The 18,135-nt window shown below is 47.1% G+C and overlaps 1 protein-coding gene and 1 long non-coding RNA gene across 5 annotated transcripts in view; one reads left to right on the top strand and one right to left on the bottom strand.

Annotated features, from left to right (window-relative positions):
• Positions 1-5,547, top strand: part of LOC148223269 (uncharacterized) — a 42,938-nt gene extending 37,391 nt beyond the window's left edge. The window contains exon 7 of the long non-coding RNA XR_015804367.1: positions 529-5,547. This is a non-coding gene — a long non-coding RNA (uncharacterized LOC148223269). The remainder of the gene's footprint in view (positions 1-528) is intronic.
• The window catches only part of LOC106859790 (lysoplasmalogenase TMEM86A-like), a 38,595-nt gene extending 21,694 nt beyond the window's left edge, over positions 1-16,901 (bottom strand). For 3 of the 4 annotated variants that reach the window (XR_015804363.1, XR_015804362.1, XM_014887292.2), the window contains exons 1-2: positions 16,734-16,901; positions 826-1,090 (exon numbers count right to left, since the gene is read on the bottom strand). Coding sequence is in view for 2 of the 4 variants with exons in the window: in XM_014887292.2 (XP_014742778.2) it covers positions 826-1,090; positions 16,734-16,853 (385 nt within the window). In the remaining 2 variants the exon portion in view is untranslated. Of the gene's footprint in view, positions 1-825; positions 1,091-16,378; positions 16,692-16,733 lie in introns of those variants that run through there. The other variant, XM_088166633.1, reaches the window with a different exon arrangement.
• Between the last annotated feature and the right edge of the window lie 1,234 nt (positions 16,902-18,135).

Raw genomic sequence — 18,135 nt, 5'->3', positions numbered from 1 at the left:
GACTCAACTGCTGCTGATTTCTTGTGACAGTCCAAGGCCAGGGAGAGAGCTGCTGCAGGCAGATTCAACATGGCTTTAAATGACTAATCTGAATCATTATGTTCCAGTCTGCAAACTAGCAAAACAAACCAAGCTCATTTTGCTCTGAGATGTGGATCTTTCTGTAGAGAATACAGACCACTGCAGTAAGGTTTGTCCTTGACTGAACATCATTTAAATGTTTTGCAAAACAGACATGTCTTGTACAACTGCATGATTCACACTGATGAACCTGCAAGTAGGACAAGATTGCTGCTGCTTTGGTTTCTATCATCCACTTAATGCCTCCCCCAGGCTATGGGCTTGTCTATCAAAACATAAATGTCCTCTCCACCTGTTCTCCACTGAGGACCTTTGGACAATATGTTCCATCCCCAATCCTCACAGCAAAGGGCTGACAGATCTCCCTGCAGAGAGATAGGAGGTAAATACTTCCCGTAGCTTCATAGGAACTAACGAGTGCCATGAGCATTTCCTTCTCTTCCCCAGGGATTCTGGCATGCCACCTTCTCAACTCCAGCCAGCCCAGATGCTGTGGCACATCCCAGGAAACCTAACCTGAACCAGTTACCTCTCTAACCTCAAGAGAAGCTCAAGAGCAAGACTCATCCATGACGTGATTCCTCAAACCATGACGGATTTTAGTCAAGGGATGAGTGCTTCCCAGTGTCCGGAGCTTAAGCTGTACATGAATAAACAAAACATGTGGCCTAGTAACTCATTACTAAATAAAGAGGGTAGCAGCTGAGCAATGTGGCATCCCGTTAGGACTGACACTGTACTCACCATGAATGAAGTAGCCCTGCTCCTGCCAGATGAGAAAGGCATCTCCCACTGCTGAGAATATGAGTCCTGCTAGGATGCAGCTGGCACTCCGGTGTGACACTAAGAAGTTAATCCCATGAGCCAGGAGGAAAACCCACAGGCAAAAGATGGGCAGACATTTAATGAGGGCACTGAACCAGGATGGGCTGGAAGTTGGCAGCCAAAGAACAAAATAGACACAAGTGGCTTTAAAGAAGGGGACCAGTTTGGGGCCTTCACTCTTCGCCTAAATAAAACAAACATTAAAAAACAAGAAATTAATAGGATCGTCAGAAGCATCAGTGGAATAAACTTCATAACAGAACTGGCTCCTTCCCTTTGAAAGTTGCTCTTCTGTATACTGCCAGCTGGCAGTGTTCCTACCCCAAGAAATGCTGGTTGAACTTGGCCACAATCCTCTGCCTAGACCTTTGTGATTCTCTCTGCTGAAAGCACCTCTCAGTTGGCAGGATGGGCTTTGGGTGGTGGATTTGGAGGAGGTTTTAGAACCTTTTCTCTTTATTTGTTCCACTGAAAATATTTAGGCCATTAGTCAAACACCTCTGGTGCTCCTTGTCACCTATGTTGTGTTTAGGCTAACCCCTTTTATACACTTTTCCAGGAGCTGTGAAAATACTGCATGCCCAGCTATATCCCAGCAGCAAACAAGCCAGTAAAGGCACAAATCTTCTCTCCCATTTTCATAAATTCTTCTGCTTAGCCAGTTGCAGATCACCCTGAGGATACAAACCCTCTCCTAACCCATTTTTTCTCTGCCCTGTAGTCTCATGCCTGGAGCTTGCTGTTGGCATCACAAGCATCAAAACCCAACACATCAACCTCCCAGGTGAGGATGTCACTTCCTCAGCTGACTAATACCAACATGAACCTCGTGTGGCTTTGTTCTAGCATTACACTAATAGTACAGTACCCATATTGCAGGAAATGTTTTGACTCAGGGCTCTACTGTGGAAATACAGAGACAAAAATGCAGCACGAGCACTTGGCAACTCATAACAAAACCACATCAGGGCACAGAGCTACAGGCTCCACAAGCTGGTTCTGCTCTTGACAAACACTTAGCTGAGGCCACTCTGCACAGTGATATATATTTTGTTCACCTGCCCTCCTATTTCAGTGCAGGTGGGGAAAACTCCACGTGAGAAACAAAGCTATGATTTTATTTTCTCCTGGAGAAGATCTGAGGGCCAAAACAAGGAGCAAAGGAAAAGACTGCAACTGCTTCCATGCCTGCCTGAGCTATGTCCTAGAGCCTACAGGAGGCCTGTTTCCTCTTGTACCTAAGGTAGTGCAACCCTCAGAGCTCCCCTGAAAGCAGGAATTCACCCTCAGTCTTCTCATTTCTTTGGTCAAGCAAAATTTATTTGCTACATATCACAATGATTTCCCATTAGTCATGGCCAAAGCACACAGAGGCCTGCACTGGAGGAGGACATGGGTGAAAATGTAGTGGCATCCAAACTGATTTCACACTGTGAAATCCAAGTTGTCTCTCCCCGCCCCGCCCCCAAATAACTTGACCCTTTTTCTGCTTCCTGCATCATGAGACATTGTCATGACCAGTGTCCATCTTCCTTTGATGCAGGATGCTTTGGTGCAGATACTTAGAACAGGTGAAGATTGCACAGGAAATATTCCATGCTTACAGTACTCAGGTGATAAAGCCTAATCTCTTAAAAATTCCAGAACTTTGATGGGCACAAGCAAATGGAGTCCGGTGGAGTTGGAAGACAGAGGCAGAGGAGGGCATCTTCACATGTACTATCTAAAAAGGGAATGCAATCTCTGAAGCAGTGAGGGTATAAATAAAGGGCATCCCAAGAAGACAGTGCCTTCAAAATTTTTCTCACATCTGATGGAAATCTCCCCAGCATATCAGCAGTTTCTTGGCAGTAAGGTATTTCAATATACATTATTCATAGGCTATTGCCAACACAATTTTTAAACAATCCATTAAACAACCAGGCTACACAATTCGCTAACAAAAGGACATCAGCAAGCCGTTAACTTTCTTGTATACATGGCGAGCTGTCATGAGTCCTCTGCTTAGGCTGTCTAAATTAATCACCATTTACCACTCCTTGTCTGCATTCCTGGGAAAATTCTGGCAGCAAATAGCAAATGAACTTGAAATAAAAGTCATAAAAACCATGTAGTCTCCTCACAGAGGGGCTGCCTGGGAACTATCACATATTGTAAGGGAAAGAGTGCATAGAAGCATACAGGAGAGTATTTGGGTTAGTAAGACATGACAGGTTTTATTTAATACCTCATATTAACAGAAAAACACCTGCTAGGAGCAGTTGCAATTACCATCACAGCTTGCCCTCCCCTGTGTGCACACATGATGACACAGGTTTTAATTACATTTGTCATTTCCCCAGGAACCTCGCCTTACTGAAGCTAAGATACACACTTGTGCAGAACGATTATGTTTGCTTGGTAAGGTTGGAATTACCTTTTCTCACTATCTGAGTGTGAATTTTGCAAGCCCAGACAGCTTTATTTTAGAATAATGGTTTGTATTATTTCCATCCTAATAATAATTGAGGAGTTCTTCATGCATAAGAGTTAAAGCGCTCTCATGTAAGAATGATCTCATACTTCTAGAAGGGCTACAGGCTTCTCATCATTGACATTTCATTTCTTAACACTTCTTCTCCAAGTATACTTCAGATGAGTTATTTCCAACCATGCCTTTGCTCATCATTGAATGCCACAGCTCACTGGAACCTTTTTATGGCTCTGACCAAGATGAGGGCTCCATGAATAGCACTGGAAATACTTTGGAAAAGTTCTCCTAGAAAAACTGAGGCAACCAGAGGGTGAGGCTGGAGATTATCCTCTGTTTGGTCACGTGGCTGAGGCTTGGAAAGAGGTGGTGGGGCAATTTGCCACCTGAAGGACAAGTCAAGACTAGTATTGGAAAACCATGTACCAACATGACTGGAAGCTGTGGCTTGAGGAAAGCCAAGCATATAATCCATGATGGGACTTGCTGTACCACAGGGAAGGGGAACATTATTTCTTGTCTGCATGGATAAATTGGATTAAACCACCCATGTCCTTTGTCCCTGTGTCTCAGAGAAGAATGTGAGATGGGGCTGCACCATGGAGCTGGAAAAGGAAGCACTTGATAGAGGTGACAAGATCCTTTTTGCTAATGTGTGTGACTGTCATGGCTTTAAGCTGGGTTTTGCCATTTTGTTACAAATTCTATTGCATTTTTCTTCCCAAATCCTTTCTCCTGCCACTTCTAATTTACTCTGTGCTGAAATGCAGTACAGAAAAAATCTTGAATGCAAAAACAAGGCAGTATTTCCAAGATTTGAATTTCTAAACCAAGCATAATTTTATGCTTTTCTCAACTGCTTTTCTCAACTGCTATGGGTACTAAGTTACTTAAGAGTCCTTAAAACTTAGTTTAAACTGCTGTAAAGTCACTATCTCTGTATTTGTAGAATTACAGTAGAATTATTATTTATTAAATTATCTGTATCCAACCAAATCCAATGAAACCCTCCAAGACTCAGGCAGACTACGAGGAAGTTTTGTCTTCGCTTTTACCAAAAGAGTTTGTGCCAGATAATCTCCAGAGGTCCCTTCCAATCTCAACCACTCTGTGATTCTGTGATCTTCAAACAAACAGAACATGGTAGCAGCACATGCAGCTCTCTGGAGGCCTGGGGCTTGGATATCCACCTCCCTAGGTGTTCAAAGGTTCACAGGATCCCTTCTTGTTTTGTCTGTGCTCATTCTGCTCCAGTTTGAGATACTGCTGTATATGGCCTGTTCTGACTGCTGCAGGCATATAACCAAACAAAAAAATTTACACCTGGCTCCTCTACTTCAGAATAAGCCCCATCCACAGAACTACACTTATAAGACAGTGCCCTGATTTTCTTTAACATTTTGGAGCCAATTGTCTGTATCGCAAGTGGGAAAGCAAATCTAGCTGCCAGAGGGAGGGAGACCTCTTCCTCCTGATGTACAGAAGAACATCAGAAGCTTGTTGCATTGAAATGCTAAAGTTGGACAGAGTTCACTGTTCCTAAGCCTTGCACTGGTCCCAGGAAACAATGTGGAGTATCAACTAATGTTCTTCTCTCTGCAAAGCCCCCTAAATCATCCTGCAATGAAAATGAGCATACAGACACCAGCTGAGTGCCAACCCGCTGTGGGGATATGGCTCACACCAACTGGGTTGCAAAGTGCTGCTTTCCAGGAAAAGTGCTATAAAAATGATGCTTCAGCTATTCCACATTGAGCAACACTGGAGCACAACTGTGTGCACTGGCCAGAAAAACTTGGGCTGCTATCCTCCACCCAGCCCTCCCATCAGCCTTGTACCATTTTGTGTCTGAGCTGCTCCTCCTGGCTTTTGGAATCCAGCACTGTGGATCCTGCCTTGGTTTTGCCCTACTGTGACAATAGCTCTCACTCCCAGTTGTGTGCCAATAAATATTTATTTGGCTTTGTTGCCATGTTTTCTGCCACTGCAAGCCCATGGGTCTTGTTTCTCATTGCCCAGAATATGTGGCTCTCTGCAAGGCTCTCCAGCTCTGCTCTCCTGCAGGAACAAACATGCTCATGGGGGACAAATGATTGCCTATTGCCATTTGTCAAGGAAGGTACTGGCTTGTGCATGTCCCAAGTTGCTCCTAAATAAAATACTGAAAATAAGTGCTTGTTATGGAGGGTGGTGAAGAGTTACTGAAACAGCCAGTCAACCTGCTTGAAATTCTGTGTTGGTGCAACACATTTTTGCAATTAATAGGAGGGTTTATGTTTGTGCTGGAGATGCCAAGGGCCAAGCATCCAAGACACATGGCTCCTGAACAGGCTTAACATGCTGCAGAAAATTCAGGGTGATAGATAAACCCTCCTCCCCTCATGTGGAGACAAGACAAGAGGCTGCATCTAAGATGGATTTGTAAAATAGCAAATAAATCACCCAGAAGATGGTACACGTTTTGCATGTGGGAGAATTCACATGCTGGTAATCCTGGCTTCATCATGCTTATGCCATGCAATGAGTTTGCCAGGTCTTTATTGCAGCTTCTGGCACTCCCTAGCATAACTCGGGACCTCTGTTTTTCCCACAGGGGTAATGCAGTGAAACTCAGCTCATGCTCAGCTGTCCAGTCAGACCTGTTTGCAAGGGGTCAAAAAAACATGGATTTGTCTGACAGGAGCCTCTGCTGTCCAGCACAAGCTTAAAGTAACAGGACTCTGCCTGAACACTTCCAGCCTGCAAAAGGACCATCCTCCCGGCTCAGACACATGAATGTCCAAGGCAGCTCTTCCACTCCCAGGGTCTCTTAAACTCCTGCAAAGTAAGGTCCATCTGTACTTCCAAGCTTTGCTCCACAACAGACTTAACAGAGGGTTGAAAGCTAGAAATAATTGACTTCTTTTTCATAAGACCAAGCTATGCCTATTTGCCAGAAAAATACAATTTAAAAATTGGCACAGGCCCTCACAGTTCTTGGGTGGTGAACTCAGCTATATTGCTGAGTTGCAACTGCACAAATTCTTAGCACCAGGAAAGTCACCCTTTGGTGGAGGCACAGAGGAGCAGGCAATGGGTGAGGATCAATCAAACTGGCATTTAACAGGGGCCCCCTGTGCATGGCTGGGTGCTCCAGCAGGAAAAAGAATCACAACAAAACTTATTTTCAGTACCAAGTCAAAATGCTACCCAACATGCAGTCACATTAACACTCAACGGGATGTCCAGATTAACCACAGAGGGGATGAAAACCTGTCAGCACCGAGGCTGCTTCCAGATGACCAACTTCCCGTCAGGTGCAGAGAGAAGGGAGGTTCCCTGCAGATGCCTGGCAGCAGGGCAATGAATGTTTGCCTGTGCCAGCCTCTCCCAGGTGGAAGGAATGGCAGCTTGAGCCCCCGCAGTGAGGCTGCATGCCCGGGCACCATGGGGCATGGTGTGGCCACCCAGTTGAGCATCAAAAATGGGCTGGTTTGTGCCAGGAGTGGTGGGGAGCACCTCTTCATCACTTGTGCTGTGGCAGTGGCAGGAGATTGCAGACATCACTTTTGCAGTGTGAGTAAAACAGCAGCCCCATCTTGTCGTCAGGTGCTTAGGGAAGAAGAATATAAAACACGCTAGATGCTGAGCAATCACACTGACCACGCTCACAGGGCCACTGATGAGGTCGTGCTGGCTCAGCAGCCACTGTCACCTGGGAGCTCTTGGACATCGCAGCTCTCTGCTGCTACATCCGTGAGATAAAAAACATGCACCTGCAGATACCCGGTATGTAAGAAAGTCACAAATGAGAAACTGGAGTCTTGCACTCAAAAGACTCCTTGTAGGAGGCTCTAGATATGTGAGGGAACAGTTCCTTAGGAGCCTAAAGTAGAAGAGGGAGGTTCTGGAGCCAAGGAAATCTTCCCATTGCATCAGGGCACCACTTGTTCCACATATTGCAAGAGGAGCCCACTCCCACTTCTTGCCTATTAAACTGTGGCATTGCCCAAAGCTATCCTTGAAACACTGGAGCAAGGTGTTCCTCCAGCTGTTAATGAAGTTACAGTATCCATAAAAGTTATCTCCTGTACCACAAAGAATATGAAATCCTGTTAGCTTGGTTAATGAGCTAAGCAACAGCGTCTCTGGGACCTTTCTGCACTATCCAGGACCTACTGCAATCAAGCCAGGCACTGCTACACCCACCAATACCTTACAAAGTCACTGGAGTACCTGCCCTTGGCTTTCTGAGACTGCAGGGAAGCCTTCAAGGTGGTGAAGTCTTTCTTTAGCAGATGTTAACTCATAAAAAAATCACAGACAAATACTTTTCACCCTGAAGACTCAGCCTGGAAGTACGTATTTTTGCTAGGGTGTTTTTGGGGGGTGGTTTTTCTTTTTTCCATGACCAATCATCTGTCCTGTCTATCAGACTGGCACAGGACCCCAAGCAGGGCTATTTTAAAAACCTCTTCTTAACCTAAGGTAGTAATGATTGACTCTACATCTGTATCAATGCTATAGCTGTCAGCAGTTTTGGAGAGTATGGTCAATAATGTACCACTGTCAAGTACTAATATTAAACTAATAGTAAACTAGTCAATATTAACTAATATTAAACTAGTCAGGAATTCAAAAGCCTCTTCAAGCCTGCAGGGATTGACATAGACTAGTGCTTTCAGGGTAGTTCAATGGCTCTCAGAAGTGAAAGCAAAAATACAGTATTTGCCTGAAAACATCTTATCTCAGAGCAAAGACTGCTTTTCCCTCCTGAGATTCCAGGTCTTCCTTTTTGTGTAGCAGAAAGCAAGCCCCTCCAAACATTTCCTTTGCTCTAAGACTCACAGAAAGAACCCCTGGCAAATGCTTAAAAACCTGAGCCACAATGGGTCTATTTTTTCATTTTGCTCATCAGAGCTGCAGCGCTGCCACAGCAAGGGCACACACCCTTCCTCCTGAGTGAGGTCAGCTGGGGCCACATCCCTCTGCTACCCTGGACATCAGGAGGAGGCTGAGAAGCCACAGGGAATTTCAGAAGCCAGGTAGCCAGCAGCCTGAAATGCACAGTTCGTACCTGTCCCAGGCAATTTCTCTCAGGATGGGAAGGGGCAATTTTATGGTCACACTAGAATCCAGATTAAAAATTTCTAACTGCTTACAGAAAAGTCTCCACAGCCTATCCTGGGGAGGGCTTCCAGACTACAAGCACTTGTTCTCAGGATACTCATCGTTATTTATATCACACTTTTCTGTGAAAGGGAGTGCAGACTTCTGTTACCCACGAAGAAGCAGTTTTAGGTAAGCCCAACATGCGAGCTGCAAGGCAGACACAGCAAAAAGCAGCACATCCATGCAAGGCCCATTGCTACAGACAAGTGCCACCCACTGACATCTGCCCCCAGAGCTGTGTGGCAAAACTGGAACCTCTCTCCAGCCTCTGGTGCAGACCCAAAATAAAATACCCCAGGGAGAGTTGTCAGTTCTTTCCTTGTCAGCACCAAGGGCAGGCTGAATCTCCAGGTAACAGCAGAGAGCGATCTGCATAGAGAGTGCTTTGTTCCCAGGGCTGAAATCCATCTTCTACTTGCACTTTTCCATCTCCAGCATTATTTGCACCCCACAACCCCCTGCAACATTTATGTGCTTGTTGGAGGGCCCCAGCCACTCTGTCATTTCACTGTGGCAGAGGGGATGCATGGAAGGGAAATGGGCACTTGGCAAAGCTCTATCCTGCCCCATCCTGCTTTGGCACCAGGGATTGATATTTGTGAGGTAAGGGGAGCCCCTTCCATCCAGAAGCAACCTCTTCAGCAGAGAAATGTCATTTTACCTACAATCTGTGTGGAATAATGTGGGTCTAAATGAAGGGCACTGCAGGCACTGGTGCTGACACAGCCATTTGCAGGAACAGCTGAAGAGCCAGGAGAGCGGCCCAGATGGCAGGTGGCACACGACAGGCTGTACAGCCCTACCAGCCATTGCCAAAAAGATGTGCCAAGGGTGAAACTACCTCAGGCATTCAAAAGGCACTTTTGCAGCTCACCTTTCTGGCTCGCACAACAGACTGGTGCACACTTGGCAGAGGTGAGGCTTTTGCAAAAGGAACAGGAAGGAGGAGCTGAAACAGGAGGGGAAGGCGGCTGCCAGTGTCTGGGAAAGCTGGCGGCTCTGCACAAGAGACTTCTGCTGTATGAATCCTCACAAGGGATTGCAATAATACCAGCAAAGGCAAATAGGGCTGTGCTGGGAAGCCCAGCAGAGACCGCTCAGCTTGTCTTATGCCTATTAGGAAGCTGAATTAAATGCTTTACTCTCCCTGTGTATCATGTCCTGCAGGTCGAAAGCTTGTGAAATACTGATATTAAAGAAAATCAGAAGGGAAAAATAGCAAGGAATCACAATAAAGATGTGTATTTAGAGATAGGCTGCTCTGATACCTTACAAAAAAGCAGCAGCCCTCGTCATGTTATCATGGGATCAATATGCTTAAGAGACAGGAGGGTGTTAAGGTCAAAGGATAACAGCAGAGCCACAGATTTTATTTCCAATATCTATTCTTGCGTCAAGATGCTGTGATCTGGATAGGTCAGTATCAGACACAACTTACCTGAAGACAAATTGGATCTTCCCAGCCAGTCTCAACAGATGTGGAGTGGGAAAGTGCAAACACTAACTTGCACAAACACTAACCCACACATTTCCAGGACTCACACTGATACACTTGCAAAACCCCTGCTGTAATCAGGCTGCATAAACAAATACAGACCACACTCATAAATGAGTATGCAGCTGCTTACCAGGATTATGCCCTTTATATTGAGGGTACAAATCCAGAGATTTGTAACCAAGCAAAGCGGAAACTTCAATTAAAACATCAATTAAGTGATCATCACACTCCTTTTATATCAGAGTTGCAGGGAAAAGCCACAAAACTTGCTTAGTTCCTCCTGCAATCGAGCACAAGTCATTGTGCTCTGGATAGCACTGCTATCCATACTCTAAAAAATCAAAGACACAGGCAAATAGCAATATAGTGGCCAAGCCATGGCCTCAGCCCAATTCTGCTGAAGTCATGGGAGACATGTAAATCTGAGGATCTGTCTGGTGTGCCTAGAATGCGCTGAAAAACAAGCAGCTGGCTTAAGGTCAAACTTCCCTCAGTCTCAAGCAATGATTCAATCAAAGGCTACTTGAGACCAGCAGAAAGGCACTCATTTTGATACATAACAGGAAATTTAATGCCTAATGCCAGCTGATGCCATATCTGCCTCCAAAGCTGGTATCTGGTGAGAAGTAAAACATGAAACTTTACCATTCATTCAAACTTGACAAAAGTCCCAAGGTCAATTCGGTAACAAGGGTTATCTCATCTTTTCTCAGTTTTGGCAAGAACATGTCCTGCAGTAATCTGCAGGAATTAGTTTTTGGAGAAGACTAGCCTGCTGGTAGAAACAAGGCATTTACATAGGATTGCAGCAAGGTGAATCAAAGGAGCCACCATCCTCACTAACAGGCAGATCTGCAATACAAGAGTGAGCCTTGCAACACTGACTTAATGCAAGAAGAGAGACAAGTTGCATTTATTCAGAACGAAACTGCATCTCCTGTGCAACTGTGCAACTCCTAAGTCAGACGCTGAAGTGTGAGACCCTGGGCTCTGCTGGTGTCTGAAATCCTTCCCAGCCCAGCATGAAATTTTCAGGAAAGCTCTTGCCCAGCCCATCTACTGCCTTTCAGCTCTGGTGGTGCATAAACTCCGAGACAGTTTTCTGTGCCGTGTCACCTGGATATTTGTTCACATCCAGCATTATATGGACGGATGCTCTAGACTGACATATTTGTCACACAGAAACCTGTCATTAGCTGAAATGCCATTTAGAGTATGATAGTATAAGAAATGGATATAGGAAGGGCACAAGCAGGCTAGAAGAAGGAATAACCATCACCCTCATTTTGTGTATGTTGCAGTAAGCAAAACCTACGTCTCTATTGCAATGACAAGTCTACTGGGCATTGTGTGACATGAAGGACAGTAGAAAAATTAAGTGGTGATATAATAACTACTTGGGCCTCCAGGAGGGAAGGGAATTATGTAACTAATAATGTCTTTGCTGTTCAAGAGTTTCCACATGCTAGCAGAAGATGGGTTCCTGATGCCATCTTTTTCTAAGAGTCTAATTTCAATGGAGTTATTATTTCCTCAGCACTATGAAGTTACCCACAGAAAAGATAACTTTGGCTCTTCTGCCGCATGCAGTGTATTTTGGATAGAGATATATGGACAGGAAAAGAGAACAGAAGAAATGCATCTCTGTCCTTTCAGAGGAATTTACGTGTAAGTACAGACTTCTTAACTGTATCCACAATCCTAACGCTCAAAGCACATTTTGAACAGACACGTGTGCCTTGAGTGATACACTTGGGTTAATGAAGCCTTGAATCCACAGCACTGCCTGCAGCAGTGATCAGCGCTGCCTGCTTAATACTCCCTCCCTGGCACTGGGAAGAGCGTGAGAGAAGCCCGCACTTTGCAGGCTCCGCTAGCCCGCCCTCCCCTAGCAACAGCTACGGCAAAGAATGCCAATGTCACAGCAAGAATGTGCAAGTTCCGTCTGAGAAAATAAATCGTGGCATGTAACACTGTGCCTGGGCTTTAGCTGGCATAAATCAGCACAGCTTTTTGCTCAGTAGGACCAAAGTTTTTAGGCTTCTCCCAAAAGGTGGGACTGACATAAATGTTACTAAGACCCAGTTAAGCTTTGCTAAGGTGATTCTTCTCTTTCCTTCTTCAGTGAGCTCAGATGTTTAGAAATATTTTCATTCATTTACACTGGCTTGGTGTTTATAGTAGTGCCATATTTCCATAATTGTCAGTTCATTATCTGAATATGTATTTCTACAATCTTCCTGCATAATAAAATCCCAATTTATGATGCATTTAAGTAATGGGGGAAATTACAATGAAAGCAACAACGTTGCATATAAACAGAGTAAAATTAAACCATAAAAGTAAAATTAACCATAAGAGTTACTTCTAACTTAGACGGTTGCTAACATTTCATTCATTAATGCAGAAACAATACATCCTCTCTTTAAGAAGCAAGGGCTGAAATAGTTCCAGGGTGATCTGGCTTTCTTGTTTTCAGAAAAAGATTGAGGATTATGGAGCACCCTTTCTAATAATAAACCTTTAAAACTATGCTTAGACCTACTACTGCTACAATTGCCCATAGAGCAGAGTCTCTATGCAACATGATTTACATCAGGTATCCATATCCATCTGGATCCGTGTGGTTTGGCCCCTGTTCAGAAACACAAATGATACTCATCCAGTTCTCCAGCCCTATTCCATATTTCTTGCTGGTGAATATCTTTCCAGACTGTACCTTTCAGGTATTTTGCCCAGTTTTTGCAAGTCAGCTTTGTATTCTGTCTTGGTGACATCCTGCATCTTTCCTGAGGGTTGACAAGGGATGCTCTCAGAGGGATGCTGCTGCTTCCCCCCTAGAAGGGATGAGGCTGAGGGCTCCTCTTCCTTCATGCTGTCAAAACAACGTATCCTTTCCCAACCCAGCTATCTCTGTTTAAAGATGCAAATACACCAGAGGATGAAAGGGAAGGGATAGGGATTGTTAAGATATGGTTTCACCTGTCTCCCACATGTATGGCTGTGCTAGGTCAAGTACAAGTCAGGTGTGGAGAGAATGTTGTAGGGATGAGAGTCCCTAGTTCATCTTGCTCTAAAAGACACACTGATACCATTTATAACTTCCCCCTAAAGAGATCTACCCTCAGCCAATTAATATCTGTATTTCCCATGCTCTGTTTTCCTCAAAGTGCTGTGAAGCTCTACACTAAGTTTAGTCCTAACTTTAAGGACAAAATAGGGTCCCTCTGAGCAAGGAGCATTACGTAAATGTCAGAATGACTGCATGTCTCCAGGCTCATCTCCTGCACACTTGTAGCTCCTGCAATCATGGTGCCTGCTGGGTAGAAAGGTCCTTAGGGAAAGAGCTATCTCCCACAAGCTCACACTAAAAACTGCTTAGACAACAGTGTTGTGTGGGGGGGGAGCTGGACAAAAATCACTAAGTGCTCTTTTATTAAAGTGGGACCAGTGATGACTGAACAAAAATGGAATTAAACCTCATATATCCATGAAGCAAACATGCTATTTATCAGTACTGTGCTCTAACTGCAGGCTCTCAGCCCACATAGCTTTATGGAGAAAAATCAACTCTTAGTCAGAGCAGTATCAAGAATAACAATTTCAAAGCAGGATGCTCCTGCTTGCCTAGCAGAGTAAGCAGTGAAAGCTTCCCTCCAAGGTGACTTCCAACCAGAGTGAGCATCGCTCACCAGATGGAACAGGATGGCAGACAAATGCATCTTCCCTGCCACAGCCCCGGGCCATGCAAGTCTAGACTCTGACATCAGCAGGGCTCCAGAGCTTTATCCCAGCTGAGGACCTGGCACAATATGTTAAAAGGTACTTTGACACCAGACTTGTTTATTTGTGGACATGCTCCTCGCTCAGCACACAGGAATTGTGCAGCATCAGAGACCACAGCTTGACGAGCTCTGCACAATGCTGTGGATTCTTTGTGTGCACTGGGCAGACATTCCAAGCCTCCAGGCAATGATGCATATCTGGCAGCTGGCACAAACAAGCAGTCCTAGCTTGATCCTCTCCATGGACCATGCCTTCTTGCGTGATTCCTTCCCGCTATCAGTTGTACATCAGGCTTGGAGTTCATGGGTTTTGACTCTTGTTTAAAGAGTGTCCTAAGGAAGGAAAGAGGGGGAGGCACAGGAGAGCAAGTTGTGTGTAAGCAGTCAGGACCACCTGCTGCAGTACTGTACAAAGGCCATCACTTTGAGAGGGGCAAGAAAAATCCTGTCACTCTCAGATGTGCTCTTCTGGTGCTCTTCTCATTGAGGCTGATGCTGCAGTGTGCTGGAAGAGGACATACACTACAGAAAATTCAATTCCTCTGGTTAATTTGATTATGCCTCAGGTGCTGCCCCTCCAGAAAATCTCCCCATCATGGCAGTGATATCCATGCTGGCTCCAAAGACCTAGTCTATCTACGCAGCAAAGGCACTGCAGTACAGAGATAAGGGCTGGGCCCCAAGGCGAGCACCCAGCTGTGGCCAGACTGATGGCCACTGCCCTTCCCTTCAGCAAGAGACTTGCTGGAGGGAGCCCACCATCTGTAGAGCCATCCTGCTTCTCACCCCTAGCTGTGCAAGGGCCACGCTCCTGGGCAGCAAAGGCTGCTGCAAGACATCAATTCCAGCCGCTCTTCCTGGGCCACGGGACAGCCAGCATGGAGCAGCATGGTGCCCTCCTTCAGAGGAACAGCAACGTGACAACCACTGACAGACATGTGAGAAAAATTGCTCCTCCCAACACTGAAGGCTTGCAGATCTTTTTTTTTTTTTTTGTGAGCTGTGTGGAGGATCAGTCGCCCTTCCCTCCCAGCTCTACAGCAATGGCAAACAGGTGCAGCTCTGGTCACAGCTCCCAGTCCTATTGTCCCTCCAGCTCCCCATACCTTCACACCTGCATTAGTTGCCTTTGGAGAAGTAAATTGTTTGCGTCAGGGATACAGACAGAGCAGAAATGTGCTTTGTTTACATATCAAAAGGGCAAGTGAGAAAATAAGGTTTTTTCATTTTCCTCCCCAGTTTACCTTCCTAAAGCCTTCTGGTCTGAACTCTGTACACCCTTCCCAACACGTACTCATGCTTTAGTCATTTGCCTCAAAGCTCGGTTGAAATAACACTCTGCAAGACCACTCCGATGTGCTATCACAACAGCCAAGTACTGCCTACTGCAAACTGTGAAACAAATCCTGTCAGTTTCTGAGCCATTCCAATACTGTCCCAACATGAGATTTTACTTCCAAGATACACATCCATAATTCACTATAACCAAAAGCATTACTGAGGGACAAATTTAGTTTATCGCATAGAAGCACAAAGATACCGAATCTTTTTAATTATTTTGGAAAAACACCAACAAAGAAGTTTGGCACTACAATGTTATAATTTCCAAGCTATTTCCCTCTGTCTCTAGAGATAAAAGTCATCCCCAGGCTGCTGATGAACTTACCAGGTACATGTTAATAACTGGGGGAAAATTCATCCAAACAATCAAACAATACAGTCTGCTGTGCAGAACTGGCAAAGCAATTTAAAAGTTTTGAACGCCAGCTTTGTGGGTTAAGATCAGGACAAGATTTCTACCTGCCAGAGAGTATGCAATAGCCTTCCCCTTAACCAAAGTATTTCAAAACAAGACGACAATGGATCTACAGGGAACCAGGATATCAGCAGTAGGTGTTCAGTGCTGCAGCAAAGCACCAGGAAATTTTCCTACCAGCAGTTGTCCTTACAGCATGTGTTAAGTCTGCTGGGGTATTCCAACAAATCCCTCACTTTCTAGAAAGGGGAACATACAAAGCAGCGTGTCTAACAGTGCAGGTTCTCTGCTGCTCTGGCAGTTCTTTCAGCATTGGAACAGCCCCTGTTCACCTGCAGGGGCAGTTCCTTGTATTGCTGGCACAAGCCACAGCTCCTTCGGTTACCAGCTTGGTTCCATCAATCCAAGAGTTCCGCTGCACACATCACCTACTGACAGGACAGCAGGGATTTGCTACATTATTGCTGGTTACGTTAATTAAGCATCGTGACTCCCCATGAGACAGGCAGGTGACACCAATCCCAATCTCATGTCGTTAGGTGGTGGAAGTGCCTGACTGACTTGCAGACGAGACGAGGTCTCAGCGAGAGGTCACCCAGCCTACGGTGCCCCACAAGGGGTCAACACACGCCTCAGCTCAAACCAGGACCTGGACAGCAAAGCCACCTCCGGATGGCGAGGCAGAGGTGCCTACGAGAGCAAGAGAGGCGGCGGGGACAGGAGGATGCTGCCGAGCACTGCCGCGATGCGAGCCCAGGGCAGCTGGGACAGCGCCGCTCTGAGCAGATGCAGCGCATGTCGAGCAGATGTGCCGGAGATGTTTTTAAAAACACACATGAAAAGAGGAGGACGCAGCGCAGAGCCGCCCGGGCAGGCGCACCGCTGGAGCAACACCTGCCGAGGGAGGCCGGGGTGAGCATCCCGGGGGTGGGGGTGGCCGCCGGTGGCCGGAGGAGAGGAGCGCCCGCCGCGCTCGGGGACAGCGCCCGGGGAGCGGGTGGGAAAGCACCGGCCGGGAGCGGGGACACGGGGTACGAGCGGGACACCGGCCGGGAGCGGGACACCGGCCGGGAGCGGGACACCGGCCGGGAGTGGGACACCGGCCGCGTAACCATGGGAGACGGAGCGGCCGCCCCGCCCGCCTACCCGCCCGCGGCCCGCACTCACCACGGTGACTGGGGACACCATGTCGGTGGCGGCGGGGCGGGCTGCAGCTGTCGCCGCTATTGCTGTTACCGCTGCCCTACCCGCTTGCCGGGGTGCTTTTTTAGTCAGCGCTGACGTCATTGGAGAGGGGCCCCCGCGGCGAATGCGCTGCGGGGAGAAGGAGGGGGCGGCTCCGGACCCGCCCGGGCGGGCGGCGCCTGTCGGAGCGGGCGGCCCCAGCCCCGGGCCCGCTGCCGTGAGGGCGAGCGCCTCGCTCGGCCCCGGCCGCATCTCCGCCTCCTGGCCGGGCGCCCTCCGCAGCCGGCGGCGGCCGGGCCGTTCCGAGCGCCAGCGCTGTCCCAGGGCAGCGGAGGCGCCTGGAGCAGCCGAGGGGCTCCGAGGCCGGGCCAGCCCCGCACCGCAGGGGCTCCCGCCAGTCAGAGAGCGGAGCCCCGGGCCAGGTACACGGGGCGGGACCGCGTTCTTCGCTCCCGCGCTTCGGGGCGCCGGCACCGGCGGTGCCAGGCGCTGGGCGAGACTCAGCGCATCCCTCAGCCCTCGCTCTCTGCCAGCCCCATCCCGTCTCGGCTCCCCGCTCCACGCACCTGGTCCGCTGCCTGTGCCCGCACACCCCAGCCCCGGCCCCTTCCCTTCCCTTCCCTTCCTTTCCCTTCCCTTCCCGTAGCTTCCTGCCTGCCGCTCCTGCTCCTGCCCTTCCTTTTGCAGCGCTATTTTTTGCACAGTCCCCTGCGGCCTTCCATTCTTTCTCCTCCACTTTGAGTCTCCCCTACCTCATGTTTACATATTTTTTTCATTTTCCCGGGCTTCTCTCGTTTCACAATAACTCCCTTAATTCTTCCCATCATCTCCATCTAAAGACCACAGGTCTTTAGCAAACCCTCTCCCTTGCAGGGCTGACTGTATTTTCCAGCCCTGTCCCTGCTGCCAGTGGCTGGTAATGGCCCTTGTGCCCTCCCAAGACTGGGTCCCTTACATCCTCATCCCCATCCTTCTGCCAAGGCCAATCAGATGCTGCAATAACGTTGGTGTTGGCAAAAAGATATGGCAAGGAACATTTAATGTAGGATACAAGATAGTAGGACGCATCAGCTCAGACTTACTAAAGTGACCCTGGGACTACCTTTAATTTCTTTTACTTGAGGATTAATATTTAAGGATGCAAGAAGCCGCTTTATGTGTAATACGATCTCGCTCACAGGTTTCACTTCATGACAAAACAAACAAGTACTTAAATAGCTGATGATTAAATAATTTGGTCTTTGCAGCCTGAGCAAAAGTCATGCTCAGTGTTTATCACATTGAGGGAACACTTTCTTCTATAAAGTAAAAAAAAATAAAAATCTCCAATTCTTTTGCAGTCTTTATGCAATAGATGGGTATCACATTTCTGAGGACAAAATGT

The sequence above is a fragment of the Sturnus vulgaris genome, chromosome 6 (genome assembly GCF_052056855.1).
Source record: "Sturnus vulgaris isolate bStuVul1 chromosome 6, bStuVul1.hap1, whole genome shotgun sequence".
Classification (NCBI taxonomy): Eukaryota; Metazoa; Chordata; class Aves; order Passeriformes; family Sturnidae; genus Sturnus; species Sturnus vulgaris.
Note: the sequence above shows the minus strand (reverse complement) of the source record. Positions and strands in the feature narration are given on the sequence as shown.